The following is a 27,814-nucleotide window of genomic DNA, read 5'->3' on the forward strand; positions in this document are numbered from 1 at the left end:
AGTATTTTTAATGAGGTGGTAACATCAGTGGTAGCAATTACCATTTATGACGCACTTACTTGATAAATTCTGCTTAGTGTCTTACACAAACATGGTAAGTAAAATAACGCAACACCATGTTAGGCAGAAATTATCCCCACTTTAGAGATTAGGAAACCGAGGCTCAAAGAGATTAATCAGGCTGCCCAAGGTCACACAGTAAACAGAAGTCAGAATTAAAAACCTCTACGTTCATAACCCACATGCCTGGCTTCTTCATCTTCTGATTCCTAATCACTAGCAACACTGAGAGAGGGACAGGAACCTTTCTGCTCCTTTCTAGTTTTTATAAAATAGATTTTAGTACTTCTAGTTTTTAAAGTATCTGATAGTTGTGGGCTGAATGTGTCTTTCACCATTAATTGGAAGCTTCTGAATATTTTGAAAAATTGATAGGAAACTGTTAGGGGAAAAAAGTCTTCTAAGATGCTTCCCATAAAGGCCCACATTTTCATTCTCCTCATCTACACCCAGGCTCAATCTCTGACCCCCAAATTCTCTTACCTCAAACTCAAGAAGAGTATCAGACTTTTGGGATAGTGCTTATTACATAAATTTTAATTGCTGAATCTTTTTTTGGTAACTTCCAAAGTGAAGCACTTTGTGGACTGAATTCTAATGAAATGGCCTCTTACTGAACTAATTTAAATAACGACCCCCTCTCTGTATCGTTTCAATGCTCTTCAGACACACATTACCAGGCAAAGAGGGCTAGCTAACTTCCATAGGTCTGGCTCAAAGTCCACACCAGAACTGTCTCTAAAGTAAGTATTTCTAGAGTAACTCTCTACAGAAGGAACCCTATGTCCTACAGAACAACGTACAGCTTTATTTTTGTTACATTAATTCCAAAACTACACTAATACTGTTATTTAAAATTCACTGTTGGGTTCTTTCGGGGGATTTTGCACTGCAATCTTAGAGCAACCCCAATCGTATCCACAACAGGCCAAGGGCATCCAGAGAGCCACAGGACTGCGGGAAAGACCGGCCCTCCACTTAACTTGGGAGGAAGGCTCACGTTTTAGGAGAACTGGAAGATGCCTCTGAGAAGGGCGGCAGGCTGGCTTACATCCTCATCATGAAGGGCTGCCAGCAAATGAACAGCGGGCTGGTTTACGTGACTCAGCCTCTGAAAAGAGCCCCGTGGGCTCCTGAGAGGGATAGTTCAGAGGCCAGCATCAAAACCATGCATGTGGGCCTGGCCAGGTGAACTGGTTCAAGTTTCACTGGTTGGTTGGCTTGCTTGTTTTCACTTCTGTTTGCTTACAAACTTAAAAACAAGCTACCTGCACACTGCTGCCACAGAGAATCTCCCACACTGGAGGTCAGCTGCTACATCGGACAGTCAGAAGGCCCTACACGAGCTCCAGGCAGCGTGCTGGGAAGGAGCCGTGTAAATACCCTCCCCCGTCTGCTAAAGTTCGCTCAGCGGCAGGACACCCCTGCGCCCCGACACCCCTGCACCCCAGCGTCTTACCATGCAGTTCATGGCAAAGTGGTTGTGCTGGGTCTGGAGCTCCATGGCATGAGGGTGGCTGGTCCCAATCTCAGTGTAGCTGTTCAGAAACAGGCCCTTGTTGTGTGTGATCCAGTCAAACATCTACCGGGATGAAAAAAGACAACCTGGGATCACTCCCGAGAAAGAGAGGCCTGACACAGGCCCAGGAACCGGACCAAACCAAGGAAGGGCGGCGTCCTTCCGCCGACAACCCCTGCTGCACTGGGGCCCAGAAGATGCTAGACAGCTACCAAGTCACAGTTCTGAACCTGCAAGAGCTACAAGACAATCTTACCTAGGGTGCTCCTTAGACAGATGAGGAATTAAGAAGTAGATACATAAGCAGAGGTCATTCAGATCCCCCAGGCTGATTAAAACTCCAATCTTCTGACTCTCTGCTATACCAAACCACATAATTAGCCACACTGCTCTTCAATTAAAGACCCGTTAGGTGAAATTACAAACTTACGGGTCTCTGGATGGGTGTTGCTCTGCTCACAGATTACTGACAGCAATTTCAATGACTAAGAGATTATGCTCTTTAATGCAAGAAGAATTAAAAAAAAAAAAAAATCCCTGTGCAAACTATAAAATTTACCATAAAAATAAAAAGAAATGGGGAAAACTTTAACAATGACACCCCTCTTAAGAGTCAACAGAGATGCTACCTGGAAAATGATGTTAATTATATTGTTCCCAGGAAAACATTTAAGGGAAAAGAAATGACTGTCAATTAACACTGCTTCTGTGATGCGAACCGGAACCTAGGGGCAGTCACCTGCTTGCTGAGTAACTGAAAGGAAGGTTCTCCAGCGTCTCTGACAAGGCGCTACAGCTGAACCTGGAACAGCCCGGGTTTGAGCTGCACGGGTCTAATTACATGCAGATAAATGAAGTAAATGGAGTATCTACATTCTTCAATAAATGAAGAACCTGTATTTTCATTTTACACATCTTTACGTGTGGCAAAAAGTTGTGTTCAACTAGAGATCATATATGGAATCAAAAGAACTGGGGCTGGGGCCTTGATTCTACCAAACTGTTTCAGCCTCTCATCCCCGGGTGAGTCATTCAGCAACTCCTTTGTTTTAGAGGCAGAGAGCACAGTTTGTGGATTTTCAACTTCGTGAGTGTCAACACCCCAACCCCCGTGCTATGCAAGGGTCACCTTAAACAAATAGAGGTTAGAAGCTTACCAAATAATAATATGGGATAATAGTGCTGGACTGTCACCTTTCAAAAGATCCCTTTATATCAAAGACTTCAATAGGCTTTCTTAACTTTATAAAACATTTTCCTGTCCTTGAAAAGGATTCAGTGAGCTCAGTTCAACACAGATCAATTCACCCACATTCACGGCTTGCAACCCTTTCCTCTAAGTAAGTGTCCTGTTTTCACGTTGCTAAGACATTCAAGAGCTCACTCTGACCTGCTGGTTTGACAGGAAACCGTAACTAATTATTGCCTGTTGTTTCCCAGAAGTTATTATTCTTAATTCATTATTCGCCTTTTATTGTGAAAACAAATTCAACAATGGGTCTGAAGGGTGTTTTTCCGCTGGCTTTTCTGGGTGGAAGAGCAAGTATTACAAAAGTACATGCATCATTACTGCTTTCAATAAGATATTCTATAAAGTTTTCACCCTTTTAATTGAAAATATTCATGTCTATCTTACAGGCAATCTAAACCAAACCATCAGTAATTAACCACTTTAAGTTTCTAGAAGAGGCTCTCATGCGCGATGAGAAACGCTGGAAAGCAGACGGAAGGGAGATCTCCGAACTGACACTGCTGCTCTCTAACCAAGGCCATGTGAGTGGCTCGCCTCTCCCCAGCCCTTTTTTTCCGCCCTTTCTCCCAACCAAACCAGCCTCGGGTGCTCAGACCCAGCGACTCAGGCAGCCTCCCTTCAGGAAGCACTGTAGCACCCCCGCCCCATCCGCTACCTTCTCAGCATCCTGCTCGAACAGCCTCAGCTGAAAGCACTGGTCCAGCTTCAGCTTGCGCACGTGCCACATCTGATGCAGATGCTGCCGCGTCGAGTGCAGCCGGTCCAGCGTGGCAGACACCTTGGGTAAGAGGCTCTGCAGGTCTGCGTTGCCTGAGCCCGAGTTCTTTTTGGGAAAGCTCTCGCTGCTCTGAATCCTCTGCAGCAGCTTCTGTCCCTCTAGGTCCAGGTCCTCTATGGGGGCCTTAATCACCTTCTTCTTCAGCTGGGAATGCTCCTCGATCATGTTCCGCGCCCCCTCCAAATCCTGGGGCAATTCCTTCTTGGCGAGGATGTCCTGGAGCTCCTCCAGCCGAGAGAGCATGTGGGTCGCGTTGCTAATGTAGTCTTCAAAAGCAAGTCGGATCTCAATCCATTCTTCATGGTTGTACTCCAAGCAGCCGTCAAACTCGGGCGTTAGCTGAGAAGGATCAACTACTTTGGTAAGGCCTTCTAAAGAGACCATATTTGTCTTAAGGGGAAAGAAAATCACGTGTGAGAAGATGAACCCGTCATACATGGTCTTATCATAATGCAATTTGTAACACTTAACCACAGATTTTCAAACTTGAAGCAAGTAATCCACTTATAGAAAACATAACATACCTTGTGCTGGCCCCATTAAAATAAATGTAAATGAAAAGAAGCATTAGTACACTCGGTGAAAGACAAATTCATTAGAATAACACACGACTGTTAGTTGGAAAACCTAAAATAATAGAATCATGAATTTCATGACAGCTAAAGAAAGTCGATTTCTTTCCAAGACTGTGGAAATAAACTCACTACATTAGGCACACTGGAACATGAGTGACTTTTTAAAAATTTAGAAAATGCTCAAGGGTTAGCAAGAAAGCTGGCAGACGCCCTTCTCACAAAGTTGGAGAGAGAACAAATGTTCCATTCACTTGCAGAGATCCACAGTGACTCTGAGCAGCACAGATACTTAATTTTTTTTTTTTTTTGATGTGGATCATCTTTAAAGTCTTTGAATTTGCTACAATATTGCTCCTGTTTCATGTTTTGGTTTTCTGGTTTCGAGGCATGTGGGATCTTAGCTCCTCAACCAGAGATCGAACCTGCACCCCCTGCGTTGGAAGGCTAAGCCTCAACCACGGCACCACCAGGGAAGTCCCTGAGCAGCACACAGGTCGCACATCAATCACCTACCTAACAATCTAACGCTCACAAGGCTCAGGTCAACTACAACCTGGGCGATAAACCTTCACCTCACCCTAACAGAATGTGATGCGGAGTTAATATTACATATGATGCCTCAAGGAAAACATACGGAGGGGGAGTTAGTGAAGACACAGGAAAAGAGAAAAAAAAAAAAAAAAATGTGGCCCAGAGCCAAAAAATAAAACAGAGAAAGGCTTATGTAACCCCACCTCTGTTACCTCTAGTTTTAGAGAAACCTACAGCTGCGTCTCTGTGCTGTTTGGCATAACAAATGGCAAAAAGAGGCAGAGCTAGAAAGGGGGGCGGCTCCTGGCCCAGCACTTTAGCCTGAAATGTGGCCACAGGTTCATTGCTGTCTCATCTGCCCAGAGTTTAAAAACGTCCATGGAGCAATCACTTCACGGACAGAAGCAGGTGATAACGTAGAGAGAAGGTCAACAGAAAAACCAGGGGAGGAAACTTTAAAGGCCCAGAGGGAGATAGCACGGCGAGACGAGCAAACACCTAGACCTTACGCCAACAAACTGCTATGTCTGCTTAAAATGTGTATCATCAAATACAGCACATTTTACATTCTGTGTCAAGAAAAGAACTGATATCTGACAAACTGTCCTCCAAACTCACTTCGTCTGGTGTGTAAGATAAAGGCTTACTGGTTTCACCTTTCACCTCAAATTCAAAAACTACATGCAGATTTCAGGTTGAAAATCAGTACCAAGGATCCAAATTTTAAAATGCAATTCATGTATGCATGAAAAGACTCTGAAAGGTGTAACATGTAACATCAAGCTTAAGAATTAATATTGTGTGATATGTTTAATACTAGTATTGTTGTTAACCTTAAAATACATGAATACATTCACTATAACCTAATGTTTGGGCAAAGCGGCTAGATGAACCATCTAGTCAACTAAAAATTAGCATTTATAATTAGGAAATATTTAAATTTTATTACACAATATGGCATGAATCAAGTTTCCAGCTGGCCAGAGTACCTTCTCCCCATAATACTCTCATGAAACCCACTGCATCAGAGCTTTGTCAGAAGCCTGGGAGCCTAAGGAGAGGAGGTTCCAGGGGAAGGAGAGTCAGGCAGCAGGTTGAGGGCTGTTTTACACACTGAAAGACAGCGACCTTGTGTGCTAACTGGACCCAGGGCTCCGCCCGGGGTTTAAAGAATCGCTCCCTTTTTGTAAATGAGAGACCTGACGTATGAAATACAGAGCAGATGGTTCGCTCCAACATTAATTAAGGACGCAATAAAAAAGTCAGTCTCCCCCACACATCTCCTCAGGAACTCTGAGGCTGGGCATTTCTCCCTATTATTCCCTTATTTCCACAGCTGGGGTTAACAGTGAGGCCTCAGAAGCCACCTAAAGCCACTTGCGCTCAACAGTAAAGCTATTTTATCCCATGAAGTGAAAGGAAACAGGCTTCTAAGACACACAGGTTACACCCCAGCAACCCCACCACCCAGGGACAAGAGGCCTGGAACCTAACCCTCAAAGAGGATAAGGTGACAAACCAACCCGTCTTATTTAACATAATGACTAACTTTACACGTCACTTGTAACTAAGATAGGCAGCTTTTGCTGGATACATGGTTCTGAAACATCTATAAGCAGCCTGCAATGACGACAGAAAAGCTTTTAATAAACCACACCTACTGGTTGAGTTGGTCTGGCTACACGGGGAAGTTACCTCAAATTCAAATTTAGAACTGCCAAAATTAGTCCTCTGTTTCTGCCAAAAGTTGTCTGGCTTGATTATCAGCGCGACATGGATGCAGCAGGGGAAGGACTCTTGTAAGATCTTCAGCAGCGGCTTGATGGAGTCCCACTTGGACCCGCGCATGTCCACAATCACCGTGAACCCTCGCTTGCAGACTTCTTCACTGGAGAGAAAGAAAAGGCAGGTTGACACCATGCCAGGGCTCACCCCTGTGTCTGGTTGGAGGCTGGCCTGGCGAGGAAGGCTCTGCCTCTGTCATCCTGCTGCGGGCAGGGCGGGTCCCTCCACCCACTGCCTGGCCGTCCCGCACTGGTACCCAGGGAGCTGCTGGATGCAGAATCCTTACCAAGAGAGCTTGGCTCTTAGCCGTGCTTCTCGCCCTCCCTGGTGCCTTAACAGAACAGACTAACTATACCTGCAGAGGGTTCAGCCTCCAAAATGTTCAAGTCTTTATGCTGTGCCATGGCTTTTGCATCTTGTCTTCTCTTTAGGAGAAAAGCAGTGACCACCCTGCCCATCTCTCTGGCCTTGTGTGCGTTAACTGTTCACACACGCTGCCGAGTAAGGGTGAAGGGCCACTAAACAAGGACAGAGCTAAACAGGGAGGGAACCCTGACAGCACACGCAGAGCCGGGTGCAGCAGTCACCTGGGCTCCAGGACTGCGAGGAGCTGGGACCACTCACATCAGCGTGTGCGAGCTTTTGAACGTCCCAGTTTATTCCCTTTAACCTGCCTGGGACCCTGAGTTCCCTCGCAGCTTCTCAGGTGTGGGTCACCAGCCCCGGGGGACCCCCCCATCTGGCAGGGTGTGGGGTACACTTATTTTCATGGGATTACTGTGTCTTATTTGTCCTTGTCAGCCGGTTGCACTGAGAGTGCACAGGCCACAGAAAACACAGTTGCCTCTTAGCAACAAGTCAAGGCAGTGCTAGGAGTCACTGTATTCTTCTCTCCAAGTTCAAGCTGTTAAACAAAAGAGCTGGTTTCTCTTAAGAATGTCCTCGATGAAGACATAAAAATTATGAACCCTATTAAATCTCAACCCGAGGACACAAGAAATGCATATAAAGCATATCTGCAATAAACGAAAAAACAAGGGCTTCCCTGGTGGCTCAATGGTTAAGAATCCGTCTGCCAATGCAGGAGACACAGGTTCAATTCCTGGTCGGGGAAGATCCCACATGCCGCAGAGCAACCAACCCATGCGCCACAACTACTGAGCCTGTCGAGCCTGCGTTCTAGAGCCCATGCTGCACATTAAGAGACGCCACTGAGATGAGAAGCCCGAGCACCAAAATCAGAGAGTAGCCCCGGCTTGCCACAACTAGAGAAAAGGCCTCAAAACAATGAAGACCCAGCACATCCATAAATAAATAAATAAAATTATAAGTTAAAAAAAAAAAAGAAAAAACAAAACTCAAAGTGTCCATATACATGGGTTAAAACTCCATAGTCTCCCCCTCACACCATATACAAAAATAAACTCAAAATAGTTTAAAGAATTTTAAGACATGACATCATAAAACTCCTGAAAGAGAAAACAGGCAAAACATTCTCTGACATAAACTGCAGCAGTATTTTCTTAGATCGATCTCCTAAGGAAAAAGAAACAAAAGCAAACTAAACAAACAAGACCTAAACCAACCTAAAAGCTTTTGCACAGCAAAGAAAACCATCAACAAACCAAAAAAACAACCTACAGAATGGGAGACAATATTTACAAATGATGTGACTGACAGAGGTTCGTATCTAAAATATACAAACAGCTGATATAACTCAGTGTCAAAAAAACAAACAAGCTAATAAAAAAAAGGGCAGAAGACCTAGACAGACATCTCTCCAAAGATGACATACAGATGGCAGCCAACAGGCAGATGAAAAAATGCTCAACGCTGCTCACTATTGGAGAAACGCAATCAAAACTACAATGAGGCAGCAGCACCTCATACCAGTCAGCACGGCCGTCATCAGAAAGTCTACCAACAAAATGCTGGAGAGGCTGTGGAGCAAAGGGAGCCCTCCCACACTGCTGATGGGAATGCTGGTGCAGCCACTGTGGAAAAGAGTACAGAGGTACCTCAAAAACTAAAAAGACAGTTACCATATGATCCGGCAATCCCACTCCAGGACAAACATACAGAGAAAAAGGAAAACTCTAATTCAAAAATTAGGGGTGCACCCCAATGTTCGTAACAGCACAATGAACAACAGCCAAGACATGGGGACAACCAGGTGACAGTCAACGGAGAACTGGCTTCTAAAGGTGTGATATACATATTTATACACACAACGGAATATTACTCGACCATAAAAAACAAAGAAATATTGCCATTTGCAACGACACTGATGAACCTAAAAGTGAAGTGAAGTCAGTCAGTAAGTGAAGTAAGCCAGATAAAGACAACTTCATACGGTGCCAATTACATGTGGAATCTAAAAAATCATACAAATGAATCTCTATACAAAACAGAAACAGAATCACAGACATAGAAAACAAACTCACGGTCACCGAAGGAAAAAGGGAGACGGGGAGGGATCAATCAGGAGACTGGGACTAACAGATACAAACTGCCGTACATAAAACAGACGAGCTACACAGGTTTACTGCACAGCACAGGGGACTACACTCGGGGTCTTGTGATAACCCACGATGGAAACAACCTGAAAAACAAATGTACGTATAGCTGAACAATCCTGCTGTACAACTGAAACTAACACAAATATCCTAAGTCAACTCTACTGAAAAATTTTAATTAAACATTTTTTTAAATAAAGTGAGCCCACTGTAGACAACCGAAAAAAAAAGAAGCACGATCTCAACTAAATTTAAGTCAATCTCATGCTCCCTTGCATGAGCTCTTCCGCCTTCTTGCCCTCCCCACTCCCACACACACCATTCTTTTCCTCATCTGGACTCTCACTGTTAGAATAACTCACGCTCCAGGTTCCTGCGACAATCACAGCAGTGCAAGGGGCCCATCACCGAAACATTCCCAGAAAGTCTGAGGAGATAGAACCTGGACACGTGATAGCTCACAGTCCTAGGAACACAAACAGACTTATCCGGCGGCCCCCGGCTTATCACTCCAGCGTGGGACGCAGTGAGGAGTGATCTGATTCGCTTCTGTATGACTGTGAACTTAAAGAGAGGTCACCCTTGACTCCTCAGGCAATCGCTTTTCCTGTCTCAAGCAGATCCCAGGCCAGGATCCGGGGAGTGTCTCAGCCTCCTTCATAAATCCTTAGAGGCAGCTGGCACTCCCAGAAATGTCTCCCGAAATCTCCCAAGTCACTGAAATGAAGCGGCCTGGCCTCCCTCGGGCACTAATGGGGTCTGCTACCCCGCAGGAGTCCATTCAGTAGGAGCTTCTGGGCTCCAGAGGTCCTCGGGGCTAGACCAGCCTGAGCGGGAGGATGTCCACATCTGCTGCCCAGCGGGGACCGAGGCTCCAGACCCTCAGGTCCTGCTGCTGCATCCCAGAGATGCGCCCCAGAAACGGTCAAACCACAGCACTGGGTTCGACAGTTGTTATCAGGTGCTGTTTAGGGCCTGGGCTTCATCGGTCTTCCCCTCATTGAGGTCAATTCTCTGGCAGCCTGTCTTTCTGTTCACAGAGCACTATGCCGTGTGTACATAAAACTACAAAGCCACTCCACTTGACAGGGGCTTAGAAGGAATCCTGAGTAACTCCAGGCTTAACAAAAGGAATGAGCTGGAGACAGACACAAGCGAAAGATGTCCTGAGCTTGTACAGTTTACGGAAGGCTTAACTAGTCACCTGCCTCTGCGATCCAACTCACAAGTTCCCACCGGGGACTTCCAAGGAACGCGAGCAGCAGACCAGCCAGTCTGGGAGTGCCCAAGCTTCCCACCCGTCCGTCTTTACAAGTTGAAAGTGAGACACTGTGAAGAAAGCAGTGACCTGCAAACACCCCCAAAGCCCGTTCTAACTTCTGAGCATCCAGTGAACAACTACGGCTGCTACACAAGGGCTCTGGGCCATGTCTCTACCTCCAAAACACTGCTCATTCGAAATTGAGACTTATTAACCAGGTATTTTATAGCAGTTTTACCTAAAAGCTTCATTTTAGCTGTGAGATTTAAAAAAATGTAGATAAAACTTAAGTCCTTTTTCAATGCAGGTCTCTAGAAAAGAGAAAGTCTTCTTTTTTCATTTCCTAGATGAAGAAGGTATCTTATACGAATGTGCATGAATGAATCAACTCAGAGTTTCACATGACTTCATTGATGACCAAAGAGTAATTTATCCATTCAGCTGCTATGTATATGTGTGCTTGCATGCATGTATACTCAGTTGTGTTCCACTCTTGGTGAGCCCATGGACTGTAGTCCACCAGGCTCCTCTGCCCGTGGAATTTCCCAGGCAAGAATATTGGAGCAGGGTGCCATTTCCTCCTCCAGGGGATCTTCCCGACCCAGGGATTGAACCCATGTCTCCTGCATCTCCTGCATTTGGTAAGTGGACTCTTTACCACTGAGCCACTTGGGAAACCTTAGCTACTATAAATCATTCTAGAGAAGACAAAACATTCTAGTTAGTATAATTCATGTGTTAAGAGCAATAAACAACTTAGACATATACCAAGATTAATGTGACTTCATCTCTGTGCAGGAGTCCCAGGTACACCAGCAAGAAATTCCACTCTGACTTCTCTCCTACTCATTTCAAGGAAAAGTGTCCTTGCAAATTAATCATATGAAAGTCAGTCTATTACTCTAATTGTTTTGTTTCTTTAGAAAGGGAGAGGGGAAAGGCAGGTGTCCCAAATAACAATACTCAAAACCAGGCACCGCTGCTCAGATCACACTGATGTTTAACTTCAAGGTGGTTCTAGTGGAAAGACAATCAGGAAGCCACGCAGAAAAAAAAGAGACAAGAAGATCTGGCTCTAGAACACGTGGCAAGAAGGAAATGATTTGAGAGAATAGCATTGAAACATGTATATTATCATATGTGAAATAGATCGCCAGTCCAGGTTTGATGCATGAGACAGGGTGCTCTGGGCTGGTGCACTGGGGTGACCCAGAGGGATGGGATGGGGAGGGAGGTGGGAGGGGGGTTCAGGATGGGGACACATGTACACCCATGGAGGATTCATGTCAGTGTATGGCAAAAACCACTACAATAATGTAAAGTATTTAGCCTCCAATTAAAAAAAAAAGGGGGGGGAAAACTACTGAAGGAAAGCTGAAAGGCAAATATGAAAAACAGACATTACCATACTACAGCTGAGGCAGCAACCATAGGCAGACACCATGCCAGGCCCGCATGTAAATAATCCTACTCAATACGATGATCTAAGAAGCACAGATTACTATCACAAATATCAGAAAATTCATAAATATAAGTAACCAGGCCAGCCATCAGAAAATTCATAAATATAAGTAACCAGGCCAGCCGTCTGACCCTGCCCACACGCTTTCCTGGATAGCACTCTCTCCACGCCTGGGAATGTGTGGTCCTGTGACTGTGTGGCCAAGGTGTAGCCAGAGGCTCCTTCATATTGCAGAAAATGTGGGATGGTGGTGGACTGAGATAGGAGTCCCACAGGGACCCCCCCTCCACTGTCCAGGACTGTTTATATCACCCTGAAACTAACAACAAATTATCAGACTCAGAAATTAAGAATCAGTGAGCCTGTAGGTAGGTCCCACCAAATTCTCACACCCTGAACCTTCTGATGATGATCGCTGATCCCTTCGTTTGGCTTAAGCCGGAGTGCTCCCACCTCTGCAGGCCCCCTGGGGGCAGCGTGGCTCTTTTCCAGTCACTGGAGGACCGGAGTGGGCCTAGAGAGGAATCTCTTTGTTGCCACTGCCATTTGTACCACTATGAAATCTTCCTCCGTTATCACTTGATAAATGCATCATCTCTCTTACCTGCTCATTAAATGAACCAAGAACAAGAAAATGGCATTTCCTATTGTCCAGAATTGTAAATACAAAGGCAAATCCAGGAAATGAAGTGAACTGTGTTCAGTGGTTCTAGGGTCACATCAGAGAGAAACAAGAAGATGCTGGAGATGTACTATATTTTGTGGGGAAAGCAGACAAGATGGGCAGAAAGTGATCATTGTTGGAGCCCGAGGACAGGCACGGGGGCACCTGCTTCTCTCCAGTGCTGTTTACGCAATTCCCAGGACAAAGTTTTGTGTCTCTGTTTAAAGTGGGTCATCAGATGATCGACAATATATGTGTATCAATTTTTCTATGGCATCAATGAAAGAAAAGGCAATTTTTTAATATTTACAGTCAACACAGATTTCAAGACCAAACAGCAAGTTGCCAAAGTTATATCCAGAATTCCAACAACGTAACTGCTTTTAAAGGATCACATGGATGGAATTCACCTTGTTCACTTAAACTCCACCACAAGCGTCATTTAGGGGGGCAGGGACTCCTTTCTTCTTCTGCACTGCCCTCTGTACCGCGCTCTTTGTCACCATTAGCACAGCACGTGGCACACAGTGAGAGCTCAGTAAGAGGTGGCCACGAACTATGCCGTATTTATAAGTGACAGAGCAGTAAATAACTTCTAAGACTCTTTCCAATTCTATGATTTCAACAGTTCAAGGAAACACCAGAGTAAGACAAAGGGGGAAACTTTTTCCACATTTTTAACCCGATTAAGGGGCCCATTCATGTGTCATCCATGACGTGTGATAGCTTTCCCACAAAGGACACCCAAGAATGCGAAGAAAAACCCAGGAACTCCCTCCGGAGGTCAGACCGTCCAGACCAAAGCTGACTTGCCACAGCCATGCTGAGGAGGGGGTCAGCAGAGGACAGGGCTGTCTCCCAGGCTGGTGTCACCCTAAAGGGGTTGGGGGCGGTCACCAGCCCCCTGCGGTGGGCATCTGTTAACATCTGCCTGCACCCCGAGGATCCACGAAGCAGTCTCGGATCAGGGCCCCCACCATCTCTGTGCCACTGCTGCCTCGGGCACCACACCCTCAGATCCCAGCCCAGGGGGGCACCCCACCCCACCCCACCTCCCGAGGAACTCAGCCCTTCCCGCCCAGCACCCAGGAGGGAAAGTGTCACAGGAGGGAAACAGGGAGCAAGAATGTGATTCCATCGTGGCAGCGCCTTGCTGGGACCCGTGTTACAGGGGCCTGTTTTCCCGGGAGGGGCCAGATGGATGGCGAGCGGCCAGGCCCCCCACACTCACCTGGGGATACAGGCCAGGTAGGAGATGAGCCTCCGGAGGTCCTCCTGCCGTATTCTGTCATGGTTGCTGCGGGCCGGGAAGGTGAGGATGGGACCCCCGCGCTTGTCTCTGCCACCTGCAAACAAACACATGCGCACGATCAGACACCAAGGGGAGGACGCGGCTCCTGAGGCCCGCGGGCGCCCAGCATCACCACCGCCCGCCCGGCCCAAAAGACCTTCGAGAGGCCAGTGCCCCCGCTCCACTGGGACCAGCGGCAGGGCCACCCGCACAGGGAGGGTGTCCCAGAACCCTGTCTCCTTCCTTCAGGGGGTCTGTTTCCTCCCTTCTTCAGTTCTATGGTTGGAGAGAAAAAGGGTCACGTTCACGTGCTTCCTTTGCCTTAAACCTCACCTCCTCACATCCCTCTCTGTCTCCTCCCCTCAGTCTCTCTGCATCTCTTTGTCTCTCTGTCTCTCTTTCTCTGTCTCTCTCTTCTCCAGCACTTTGAGTACTCTCTCCCAGACATTCTAAGCGTTCTCTTTACTACCAACCAAACGGCTTTAAATCTCAACAGGAAAAAGACAGGATTGTTCACCAAACTCTGTGGATGACGACTTCAGAGAAGCTGGGATCCCGGGTGCCCTCCCCTCTCAAGGGCAGTAGCTGACCCCTGTGGTCAAGCTGCCCCACGCTCTCCAAAAAGCCACTCGAAAAACAAAAGCGAGAGGGAGACATTGGCACAAAGAATTTTAAAGCAGAATGAAATTAGCTTAAGAACTTTATAAAGATTTCATTACATATTAAGTACAACTCTCACATGACAGGCCTTTGACAGAAAAGTAGAAATATTTCTCATTAACATATATACAACCTAAGGAAGTCTATGAGTATATCTGAATATTTTTGATGGAACTGCCACATTTATTTTATTATTTCTATCAAGGGTCTCAGAAAGAAACACAGAGAAAGAAAACTGTTGTTTTCCCAAGTGTATACTTCATTTAATTTTATAGCTCGGTCATGTCGTTTCAGAAGTATGGTACTGACATCGCAAAATCCAAGCCACAATATGAAACTTTTCATTATTTTCTCATCTTAATCGTTTACCTATCAGCAAAGGTAAATGAAAATGCAAACAAAACAAACAGGAGACCAGATTCTTCACTTTACGGATGCTGAAAACTTATTCAGCACAAGATGTTGGTATTTTAAAACACATTTTACCAACATGGGTCTTTACAATGTCCTAGGATGACTGACAGGCTTCCCTGGTGGCTCAGCAGAACAACAACAAAAAAATCTGCCTGCAATGCAGGAGACACAGGTTCAATCCCTGGATCAGAAAGATCCCCTGGAGAAGGGAATGGCAACCCGCTCCAGTATTCTTGCCTGGAGAATTCCACGCACAGGGGAACCTGGCAGGCTACAGTCCATGGGGTCGCAGAGTTGGACACGAGCTCCTGCTAACAGTACTGACACTTAATGCTGATCCTGAACGCTTAAACTGACCCACGTGTACTGTTAAGTCGTGCAGTCCAGAATAGTGTTAAAGTACTTATAAAATCAGTAACTCAGGTATTAAATGTGGTCAACAACTAAACCACAGCTGACACATGCTAGGTATGGCATGGAGAGCTCTGATCTGATAGTCACAACGATCCTGTTTGTTTCCTCCTGTCAGCTTGATCAGGAAAGACACTGAGGCTCAAAGAGCTTGAAGTCCAAGGGACTGTGCCAGCATGTCACAGCTGGGCTCTTCGCCCTGACGAGAACTTGTATAATTTTCAAACTGGTGGCTTTAGTTCTTCCTAAGTAATAAAAATATCAGAAGGAAAACTAAATGAAGGGCTCCTGGGCCTTTTATATGAATGAAAGGTGCTCTTAGGAGGGTACAGTGGTACTGCTGTAAATGACAGAGTATCATTACGAAGTTATCTTCCAAAATACCAGATAGTATTCTGAGGGGAACATCACTGGCTGGAGTTTTTTTTGGAATACCTCATGTCTCCAAGATAAGACAGGTAACAACTGCAGTATTTGTTTCCCAATATCTTTCATTCTTTTCAAAAACGAATCAATCTCTTTGATCAAAAATATTCTACATCAACATATACTACAGAAACTTGAGTTTTAAAAAATATCTATTTGTATTAACACATTCACCCCACGTTTGGTAATCAGAACAGCATCGTACATTGCTCAACACCACTCTGAACTGCTTTTAAATGCAACATAATGTGTGGTTCATCAGGGAGACTGAATGCCCATGACCCCTGCTCGAATGGCCCCCCTCGGGGAGTCTTCATATCTCTCAATGTAAGCAAGGTGGGCTCTCGCATGGCTATGAAGACAAGTAGAATCCAGAATCCGCCCATCAGAGACGGTCATGGGGGAGTCGGCCTGTGTGTGCACACTGCACACAGCCGTGCTTTTCACTCCAGGGGTGAGGACGCAGGTGTGTGCGGAGTGCTGGCCGCCCCTGCGACTGCTCCACTGCCAACAAGAGGCGTTCCCGGGCTGCTGGTGCTGAGGAGGACCCGGAGAGCAGCCGGCAAGCTCATGAATGGGCCCTCATTCGTGCCGTAAAAAGAGCTTACCTAAACCTGAACTTGAATTTTAAGATAAAGAGGGAAAAAATCAGTTTGTCTTTTTTCCCTTTCGCATTAGAGTTTCAGTAAACTCACCATGATTATTTTAAAGTGAAAGTGAAAGTGAAGTCGCTCAGTCGTGTCCGACTCCTAGCAGCCCCATGGACTGCAGCCTACCAGGCTCCTCCATCCATGGGATTTTCCAGGCAAGAGTACTGGAGTGGGGTGCCATTGCCTTCTCCATTCCCGATTATTTTAAAACTTCATCAAAAATCCCTTATGAAGTAAAAAATGGCATATGTGTACTTCGTTGAGTCCTGCTCTTTGCGACCTCATGGACTGTAGCCCATCAGGCTCCTCTGTCCATGGGATTCTCCAGGCAAGAATACTGCAGTGGGTTTCCATTTCCTCCTCCAGGGGATCTTCCTGACCCAGGGATTGAACCCGTGTCTCCTGCACTGGCACGTGGATTCTATACCACTGCACCACCTGGAAAAATGGTATATTCGCCACTGACGAATTTGATTATCTGCTTTCACTTGCAAACCTCCCTGTATGGGGTGTATCTTCTGATCCGTGGTGTGTCCGTCAGTGACAGGCAGGTGCCAATCATCCAGGGACCCCTCCCAATGGGGTTAGAACTTAAAAATCTTAGAACCAATGAAATATACTAGTATCACGTTAGAAGAACGTGGTCTCTAAACCTCAGAGAGCTTAAAAATCAGCTCCACAGATGTCTGTTTATATTATATTTCCCAAGATTTAGCTTGGTTGCCAATGTCACAGAAGATACACAAATGAAAATACTGACCGGGTTAGGAGCAGAAAAGCCACAAGCTCACAGTTCTTGCTTCTGAACTTATAAAAATAATGACATTATAGCTCATAAAAGCTCCATCTACTAGACATACTCTATGTGTCTGATGTCAACTCCCAGTCTCATGGTGAGGCGGGATGGACAGAGTCCCACTTTGGTGGTGGTGATGTGGTTTAGTCCCTCAGTTGTATCCGACTCTGTGCGACCCCAGGGACTGTAGCCCACCAGACTCCTGTATCCAGGGGATTCTCCAGGCAAGAGTACTGGAGGAGATTGCCATTCCCTTCTCCAGGGGATCTTCCTGACCCAGGGATCGAACCCAAACCCCCTATATTGCAGGCAGATTCTTTACTGCTGAGCCACCAGGGAAGCCCAAGTCCCACTTCACAGATAGGAAACTCAGTGATAAGAAAAGGGTGGGAAACCCATTTCCTGCACCTACCAACGTCTGTCTACTAAGCTGTCTAGGAGAGTTTCACAGTCTCTGCACCTCTGTGCAGAACCAAAAACTAACAGCTTGTTAAGGATTATCTGTCTATCCAAATGCTCAGTTAGTAAAAAAGAAAAAAGAAAGAAAGAAAGAAAAAAAGTGAAGTTTATGTTCATGACGACGCTGAATTACTTTCATTTCTTATAAAAACTGCATTTGCTTTGCCATTCCTTCCTCACTGCTACATTTTATTTCTGTAACCCCCCATTACCTTCCACTAAATGATGCACTTTACATATTCCCTGTGTCCGCCCCCCACTAGATCAGAAGCCCCTGTGTTCAATCACTGACATCTTATATCCTCTCAATTCCTGGTAACAGACTGGCACATAGGAGGTACTCAATAAACATTCAGTGGAGGAACAAACTCTTTTTTATATTCCAAACAAACTTAATTAACAGTGCCTACTATCAGCTACTGGCAAGTTAAAAAAGGAAATGCCTGATGAACACTCCTACAGAAACACAAAGGCTAAATGAGCTGAGGTTTATTTTAATATTAAGAAGAAGGCAGGAAAGGTCCTACGTAATAATAGCTATAAACATCTGTGTGACACCTCCTCTCCTCAACCCGGTGACACTCATTTTCCTCTAATAAAAGGTAACTTCAGGGAACTTGTGACCACAGAAGGAGTCAGATTCAGAGTCACCCTTTTTTTTTTAATGAATAAATAAAAAGTCACCTTTCACCCAAGCAGAATAAATTTTTTTCTGTCTTTTTTGTTAATCGAAGTATTAATTGAAACTCATAATACTGAGAACAAACTTTTTTAAGAAAAGTTTCTTACTTTGAGAAGTATAATGTAAATCTCAATGAACGGACTATATTTTTCTCTGCATGGCCCTCATCTGAATTTCTGGTTTCCAATACCACTGAAAATGGTTCTTTACTCCCCTCTAAGGAATAATAACTCACTAACCATGAAAAGCAAACTTTTCCAAAGCAAAGCTCTGAGAAAGTGTGGTTCGTGAAAGAGAAATTATGGCTACTATTAAGTCTGCTATCAAAGCTATTGGAAGGGTGTCCACCGGGCCCCTGCTCAAGGCCATCATGGGGCCAGCCCTGACCTTCACAGGCTCACTGCTCCTACCTCATTCCTGCTGAGTCCTGGGAATCAGAAACTTGCCTAAGACAACCTTAGGACAACCTTAAGACTCTGTACAGTGTATGGGGGCTTCCCAGGTGGTGCTAGTGGTAAAGAATCCATCTGCCAATGCAGAAAAAGCAAGAGACGCGGGGTTCGATCCCTGAGTCAGGAAGATCCCCTGGAAAAGGAAATGGCCATCCACTCCAGTATCCTTGCCTGGAAAATTCCATGCAGATAAGCCTGGTGGACTACACTCCAGGGAGTCAGTGTTCGACACGACTCCCTGAGTCTGACACAACTGAATACCCATGCACAGAGCATGCACGCACAGTGTATGGAAGGCCTCCAGAGGTGCCCGACCTTCCAGTTGGGTCACTATGGCCTCAGACGGTGCTAGAAACTAGCAAAAATACATACAACTGATGGGAGGTCCTCTTTACCTTTCCAAGAAATGCAGAATTTTCTGCAAAACTGAGACCAGAACTAAGGTCAGTGGTCACCACACTAACAACGAAACTCTAGGCAATCAAACCCTATATTCCTGTCAATCCCCCAGGTCCAAAGGTCAATGTTCACTCTGCCCTGGAAACACTACACTGAGAGAGTAACTCATCAACAGACAACTGACGGGATAAACTACAGTCTCTGCACACAGGGCTTCCCTGTGGCTCAGCTGGTAAAGAATCTGCCCACATGTGGGAGACCTGGCTTCGATCCCTGGGTTGGGAAGATCCCCTGGAGAAGGGAAAGGATACCCACTCCAGTATTCTGGCCTAGAGAATTCCATGAACTGTATAGCCCATGGGGTCGCAAAGAGTCAGATAAGACTAAGCGACTCACTTCTGTACACAGCAGCGTATGTACAACTGTGAAAGGAATGAGGAATCTCTGTTTGTTCCGCTGCACACTGCTCTCTAGATTGCTGTTTTAAAAAGAAAGAAGCAAAGCAGAGAAAATGGTGCAGAAGGACGGGGTGGAGGAGGCAGGGTCGGGGGAGGAGATAAGAATAGATGGATGGATAGAAGGACACATTTAAAAGAATAAGAAATAAACTAAAAACTAAAGAAAACCAAAGCAAAAGAAGGTTATCTATCGAAGAGGAAAGGCCCAAGGCAGAGAAGGCAGGGAGAGAAACTAGATTTGAACACACCTCATTTTTTAACTTTTTTTTTTTTTTTTTTAGTTTTTAACCCTCAAATGATGTATATACACTTTACTTAATACTGAAGCAAGATTTGGTGGTTGTTTTTTAAGCCTTAAAAATGTAAAGTAAAATAAGATAAATGATCCTAAGTTTCAGGTTGGGAGGAACACGACCCACGTATAGAGGAACTATTTTGTGTGACTTTAAAACACAGGAGGGCTGCTGCATACTAGCGGCACATATCCTTAGGATGGCAAAAATAAGACAACTGCTGAACTGCATCTGGTCTTCATACTATGGTGACACCATCAGTACTACAATGTAGATAGGTAATTAAGTTGATGAGGGTAGGAACTAAGATGCTTAGCATAAGGAAAAGACAAGGAGATAGAAATATAAAATCAAAGAAAAATAAAATACTTGTAATTCTATATTTGACCTGGAAATGTTAGTACAAAGCCCTGACATCATTTCTCATTTAGAAAACATATATATATAAACACACATACGATATCTGACTCAGATATGTGCCCCGCCAGAAGAGCAGCTTCCTCAGCACCTTGCACTACGCCCCACGTGAAAGAGCCAGGGCATTTTAGAGAAATGGCTGATTGCAGACACGGAGCAGGAAACAGATTCGGTGGGGCCTGAAACATCCTGTCACATCAGCAGAGAGACAAGCTCTATTACCACGGTACCTGGATTTCAGAGCCAATCTGAAGAGGCTCCCACTAGCCAAGGATGAAAAAAATTTAACTTCATAAGAAAATATATATACACAATGGAAACATCAGATATATTTAAAACCAGGAGCTCAAAATGACAAAAATCTCAGCACTTTTTTATGTGTCTGAAATGACTAATGATTTTTTTCTTTTTAATTTGCCTGGAAATAAAGGTCAGGAATCAATCATGGATCTTCCTTTCCTGTATGAACTCAGGGAAACCACGAAGCTGACAATGGGACATTTCTCTTTATGGAATATCCAAGTTGATACATGAAGAAAAAAGGGTAGAATTAGGATATTGTGTGTGAGTGCTAAGTCACTTTAGTCATTCAACTCTTTGCGACCCCATGGACTGTAGTCCTGTCCATGGGATTTCCCAGGCAAGAATACGGCAGTGGTTGCCATTTCTTTCTCCAGGGGAGCTTCTGACTCAGGAATTGAGCCCATGTCTCCCGCACTGCAGACAGATTCTTTACCACCAGTGTCACCTGGTAAGCCCAACTAGAATATTACCATTTTGCAACCCTAAGTAAGTATTAGATCTAAGCAAGAAATATCAATGAATGCTAAACGTCATAAAAGAGACACCAGACTCTCCCAATAAAACTCCTAGTAGAACTACCCAACACTACCCATTAAAATGCTCTACTTCCTACAAAATCTAAGTTAAGTCTAATCAAGCAGCAAGATCCAGCTCTTAATTCACAGGAAACCAAAGGCAAGGGACATGTTAACTGACCACCCAAGGCTGCAACCAACAAAATGTAGGGAAATCTACAGGAAAACACTGCTTCCTCGCTTAATAAATAAACATAAATGAGTAAGATAAAAAGAATGAAGAAGAGAGGAAGAGCCTCAAGATTAAAAAGATACATCAAACACATCAACCAACTGCAATGTACATCCTGGAAAGACAAATTTATGAGACAACCAGGGAAACATGAATACTGATTAGCTTTTAAAGAGCTATTATTATTAAAGAGTTATTATTCCCTTCTATCTCTATTAATAACAAACAGGATTTTTTAAAAAGATTTTCAAGGAACATAGATGAAACAAGTTTATTGAAGTGATCCATGGATTCACAGAAATTCATTATACTAGTCTCTCTCCTTAGGGATGTTGAAATGTTCCATGATAAAAAGTTAAGGGATAAAAAACAATGGAGGTTGCCTGTGAGTTCTTTTAAGGCCCAAACCCTAATGGCATAGGGAACATGCAGAGGCTGACATTATATATATATGTAGGGTTGGCCAAAACGTTCGGTCAGGTTTTTTCATCACAGCTTCTGGAAAAACCCTAACACACTTTTTGGCCAACCCAATATATACACATACATTAAATGTGCACACATGCAGGACATTAAAAATATGCAATACACTAAATATGCAAGCTATAAATATACCTTACATACATCCAACACTAAACTACAGGGCGCCTCTGTTCCTGCCCCTCCTCCTGACTTCACCAGACCTTAGATGCGTCACTTCACCTCATTTAGTTCCCCCTCTGAATGGGGAAAACAGTTCTGTGCAATCTCACTTAAGTACAGTGAGGACTACTTTTCCGGGTACCTGGAGGTGAGAATGAGGATCAGATATATTCAAGTTCAAGGCATCCATGCTGGCTTCTTAAGAGAGCTTGAGCTCATAGGTATTTCACAAAATCTCTGATCTTTTGGTCTGCTTTTTCAAAGCCCTGTTAGTGCACTTTGATTTAATTTACTAAAAGTCATTCACGTGGAGAGCTTTTACAAAGTTACCATAATATTAAATACCCCTGATGTCTTTTAAAATGGGGTCAGAGCAAAAAGTACATCAGAGGAGTGGTGGAGGAACCTGGGATTGGGAACAGGGCTCTTTGGGGGCCGATGACAGTCTCTCTTCCCTTCCTAAATAAAATAACAGCAAGCTTAAGGCAACCAGCAAGGACCTCACGATACTTTAACTGGCCGATTCTGGTCACAAATTAGGAATACTGCAAAACTGTGGTGTGTGTGTTGTGCTAAGTCACTTCAGTCGTGTTAGATTCTCTGGGACCCTATGGACCATATAGCCTGCCAGACTCCTCTGTTCATGGGATTCTCCAGTCAAGAATACTGGAGTGGGTTGCCATGCATCAAGAAGGGCTTTTTCCTTCCCCTTTCACTTTTTTTTTTTTTAACCAAGTTTTTCCAACAATCAAAAGTATCTTCTTCACAGACTTAGAAAACTAATCTTTGGTAGCTGGTGGAGAAGGCAATGGCACCCCACTCCAGTACTCTTGCCTGGAAAATCCCATGGACGGAGGAGCCTGGTGGGCTGCAGTCCATGGGGTTGCTAAGAGTCAGACACGACTGAGCGACTTCACTTTCCCTTCTTACTTTCAAGCATTGGAGAAGGAAATGGCAACCCACTCCAGTGTTCTTGCCTGGAGAATCCCAGGGACGGGGGAGCCTGGTGGGCTGCCGTCTATGGGGTCGCACAGAGTTGGACACGACTGAAGTGACTTAGCAGCAGCAGCAGCAGGGGAAGGGATAGTTAGGGAGTTTGGGATGGTCATGTACATACAGACTGCTATGTTTAAAATGGATAATCAAAAAGGACCTGCTGTACAGCACATGCAACTCTTCTCAGGGTTATGTGCCAGCCTGGAAGCGGGGGCGTGGGGGCTGGCGGAGGATGGACACGTGTATATGTGTGGCCGAGTCCCTTCCCTGTTCACCTGAAACTATCACAGCATTGTTAATCGGCTAGACCCCATACAAAATAAAGACGAAAAAGTTAAAAAAAAAAAAAAAAGTGTCTTCTTTTCATGAACCTCTTACTTTTCAAACTCACTTTGAGTTAGATTTACTTCAGCAAAACCATCAAACAGTGTTCAACAGGGCCCAAGAAACACTATGAGACAGAAAGCGAGATAACATTAGCAAAACACCACAGGAAGCTGCGTCCTAAGTATATATCTGTCCCACACGCTGAAAGGACCCACAGAACATATCAGAGCAGCTAGCTGTGCTACAAACTTTAAATAAAATGTGTTCAAGAGGAGACATCAAATCAGTAGAGTGTGCCTGTTTGAGAAAGATAAAAATTTATCAAGGGAAACACATCCAGGAAAACTGTCTAAAAGCACGTGACAATCTACAGATTTATTTGATACTTCCTGCTCAAACACAGCAGAAAACTCCTGCAAACCTCTCTTTTGTAACACGTGAGTTGGTGCTTGTCATTGTTCAGTCACTCAGTTGTGTCCAACTCTTTGTGACCCCACGGACTGCAGCACACCAGGCTTCCCTGTCCTTCACCACCTCCTGGAACTTGCTCAAACTCATGTCCATTTAGTCAGCAATGCCATCCAACCATCTCATCCTCTGTTGTCCCCTTCTTCTCCTGCCTTCAATCTTTCCAAGCCTCAAGGTCTTTTCCCAAAGAGTGGGCTCTTCGCATCAGGTGGCCAAAGTATTAGGAAAACGTATAATACCCAACAACTGTTCTATTCAGGCAGGAAGAAGCCTCTGGGCAGACGGCCCAAAAGCAGACCCTCTACGTGCAGAGGAAGGGCAGGTGAGTGCCCCAGAGCCTGGGAGACTAGTCCAGAGTCTGTCTTCACACTGCAGGAGGGCCAGGAGTCCCCAAAACCAAGGTCTACTGTTCAGAGGGGGACCTCTGGCAGGGAACATGAGGGCTTTCCTGGAATTCCAGGACTGGGAAGAAAGGTGGGAATTCTGGACACCTCTAGATCTGGTCACATTCCCACCACCTTTGCTGAGATGATAGACCTTGAAAAATCAGTTCTTTTACTTAACTGACTGGGGAAGGTAGTCAAAATGTGTTGAATAACAGACATGAACACGTTGTAATCACCAACGCTATCTGACCAACAATGTGCCTGCCAGCTAGAAGAAAATGCTTTGGGCAACAAATTCTTAGGCCAACGCTACAAGAATAAAGCAGTTAAAAATCCACTGAAATGACAATGCTGTTATGTTATGATGGGTGAGTTAGTTTATAGTTTAGTATTTTGGACTCTGACATTGTATCAAGGTACAAGGAACAATAAAGCAGATAAGAAAGTTAAACTTTACCTGAAAGGTATGCAACTTTTTCCTTTAAAATGGGCAAAACATCCATAGCTTTCATTTCATCGTTTTTTCGAAACCCTGAAAGACAAAGGAGAAAATACCATGACTGGGTTGCTTGAGTGTCATTTATGTTTTTTTTTTAATTTTATTTTTATTTATTTATTTTTTTACATTGGTAATTTTCTTTTTTTTTATTATTATTTTTTAAATTTTATTTTAAACTTTACATAATTGTATTAGTTTTGCCAAATATCAAAATGAATCCATCACAGGTATATATGTGCTCCCCATCCTGAACCCTCCTCCCTCCTCCCTCCCCATACCATCCCTCTGGGTCGTCCCAGTGCACCAGCCCCAAGCATCCAGTATCGTGCATTGAACCTGGACTGGCATCTCGTTTCATACATGATATTTTACATGTTTCATATTTCTGAACCACCCTGTGTTCAATGCCAACACAGCTGCTTTCTTTACACCCATGAAGTTCACTTTTTATTCTATGAAGGGAAGTCTCTGATCCTTCTCCTTTAATGAGGAAGAACAACTTGCAGATGCAGACCCAGAGGCTCCCAGACTAAGCAGGCTCTCTTGGTCATTTCCAGCCTTAAATAAAGAATCAGTCCCCAAAAGACTAGATGTGAAAGCAGTCCAGATAGTTTCACAAATCTTCGGTTGTAATTCCATGATTAACATAAACAGTAGCAAATAAAGTAGCAACATTGTTTAAAAAAAAAAAACAACTATGATTCGTGCACACTAAATCCTCTAGGGGGAGCTCAAAGCCACATCCTATCTGCGAATCTGGTTAAAAATAAAAGTGTCAGGGAGGAGAGCAGGGATTATAAATAGCTGGGGACCGGCCACCGCTCCCTCTTGGCTCTGTCCTTCCAGGTTTTCTGGGTCATGCCCCCCTGGAGGAATGTCACTGGAGAACGTGCCAAGATGGCCTGGTGTCACCTGCCTCACAGGGTGGCCCAGGTCCCTCTTCTTACATCAAACCAGCTCCCCCCACGCCCCCGCCAAAGTCGGTGAAGGCCAAGTGGAAATACTCTGGCCAGGAAGCCCAGTTTAGGACAAGCCAATGTCCATCTAAGCCAAGGAAACCCTGGCAGCCCAAACATGTCCGGCCTAAACTCGCCAGGGTGGCTGCCTACAAGGGAGTTTGGGGTCAGGATGTTCACACTTGTAATAACGTCTCAGGATTTTACTCTTGGAGGTCTGTACAGGGGTCGTCTGGGTTCAAGATATTGGCCATTCTCATCAAAGCAGTGACTGTGGGAGGTTCAAGAGGGAGGGGACACATGTACACCTAAGGCCGATTCATGTTGGTTGACGTACAGCAGAGGCCAGCATAATACTGTGGAGCAATTATCCTCCAATTAAAAATAAATAAACTTACATCTAAAAAAAAAATTTTTTTTAACCCAGTAACTGTCATTCATGGCAGAGGAATCTCTTGAAAAAAATGAAAGACTACTGCCCCAACCCTATCTTCCTGTCTGTTTTTGTCAAAATAGTACAAGGAAAGGATCCAAACTGTGAGTTGGTAATAGCCAATGGAAGGCACAGACCTGAAAGCCGGAGCGAGAAAAAGTGCTCTTGGTAAGTGATCAGAGTTTCCATGTCTCATGTGCCTGAGCGGTTCCTACAGACCAGCCCTGCCACAGGGCTGAAACCTGTAAAAACCGCCTGTCTCAAGGCACAGACAGGAGAGGGACCAAAAGCAGGATAGAGGAAGTCTCTTTATAAGGACTTGAGGGCAGGGCCCGGCCTAAGCCACCTGGAGCTGCTGAAACAAGTCAGGACACAGCTCAGGGCGACCTCGGGAGCTCCAACCAAGGGGGGAAACCATGAGTAGCAGAAGGGGAGCCTCAAAGTGTGTGGACAAAGTTGGCCCAAATCTCTGCGCTTGCAGGTTTAGGGCAAGCTCCCTGCAGCCCCGGCTCCCAGCTCAGGATAAGGACCGGGACCTGACTCGAGGCCGGAGTCCAGCCTGCTGATACAAGCGCACAAACAGCAACCACACCAGCCCCTTTGGGAGAATTCGAACAGGATCTAGTCTCTACAACCTATCATTCCCAGAAGCAAAGAATGGGTAGATTAGTAACAACCCTGTCCACAGAATACCTATGTAGGAAGAACCCAGTTTAACAGGATGCAACTAGTCGCAAAGAGTCCAACCCAACTCAGCGACTAAACAACAAGAAAATCATGGACGTTGAAATGTCCAAGGGCTTAGCACACTACCCAGCTGGCTGAGAAAGGGCTCGCTCGACACAGAACCCAGGCCTCCACATTGCCAGCCTCTTTTGCTTTCCAGTATACCTCACCTTGGAGAAGGCGATGGCACCCCACTCCGGTACTCTTGCCTAGAAAATCCCATGGACGGAGGAGCCTGGTAGGCTGCAGTCCATGGGGTTGCAAAGAGTCGGACATGACTGAGCAACTTCACTTTCACTTTTCACTTACATGCATTGGAGAAGGAAATGGCAACCCACTCCAATGTTTTTGCCTGGAGAATCCCAGGGACGGGGGTGGGGCTGGTGGGCTGCCATCTAAGGGGTCGCACAGAGTCGGACACGACTGAAGTGACTTAGCAGCAGCAGCAGCATACCTCGCCTTGCGCTGGCAACCCACCAAGCTTTTAAAACAGGGGCTATTTATAAAAGGCAAGACAGGAGCCAAGGGTCTGCAATTTCATCCTTAAGTTTCCTTCAAAAACCCTTGAATGGACGCAATGTCGTCTCAGGAGTTTATTGCCCGTCATTGGGCGGTTCACTGCGTGTGTCCACAAAGACTGACGACATCCCAGTTGCAGCTGATATGAACATGGACGGCAGCGGGGGAGGCAAATACAAAGAGGAATCGGGCACCACGGCAGCCTTCCTGGAGACCAGCTCATAAGTACCTGGAGGGCAGGGCACGGGATGGAAAGTTCTGTGAGCCACATGTGGCACCCACGTGGCAAGGAGGAGCAGATCAAATGGCAGGATGCTCGGAGGGAGTGAGCCGTGGCTGCGGATCCTCAATCCCACGGGGATTTGAAAAGAGGATTCCCTTCCACCACCACCAGATAAGAAAACGCTGCTTCCGGCCGTTCCCTCAACAGCCTGTGCCCGCAGGCGCCCCGGCCAGGACAAGGCAGAGCCTTCAGGGAGATGCCACCAACATGGCTGTCCTGGGCTCCACACCACAGCAGCAAGTACTGCCTGTCACACAACCCTCAGCAAGAAGAAGGTCCCAATTCCTGGGCAGGGACCCCAGGAGAGGCCAGCGTACT

At 45.3% G+C, this 27,814-nt stretch overlaps 1 protein-coding gene across 5 annotated transcripts in view; it reads right to left on the reverse strand.

Annotated features, from left to right (window-relative positions):
- Window positions 1-27,814, reverse strand: part of TRIO (trio Rho guanine nucleotide exchange factor) — a 362,510-nt gene that overhangs the window by 207,802 nt on the left and 126,894 nt on the right. For all 5 annotated transcript variants that reach the window (XM_061393858.1, XM_061393857.1, XM_061393861.1 and 2 more), the window contains exons 2-6: window positions 24,538-24,612; window positions 13,635-13,749; window positions 6,411-6,603; window positions 3,487-3,999; window positions 1,520-1,642 (exon numbers count right to left, since the gene is read on the reverse strand). In XM_061393858.1, coding sequence (XP_061249842.1) covers window positions 1,520-1,642; window positions 3,487-3,999; window positions 6,411-6,603; window positions 13,635-13,749; window positions 24,538-24,612 — 1,019 coding nt within the window. The remainder of the gene's footprint in view (window positions 1-1,519; window positions 1,643-3,486; window positions 4,000-6,410; window positions 6,604-13,634; window positions 13,750-24,537; window positions 24,613-27,814) is intronic.

The sequence above is a fragment of the Bos javanicus genome, chromosome 20 (assembly GCF_032452875.1).
Source record: "Bos javanicus breed banteng chromosome 20, ARS-OSU_banteng_1.0, whole genome shotgun sequence".
NCBI classification, from domain to species: Eukaryota; Metazoa; Chordata; class Mammalia; order Artiodactyla; family Bovidae; genus Bos; species Bos javanicus.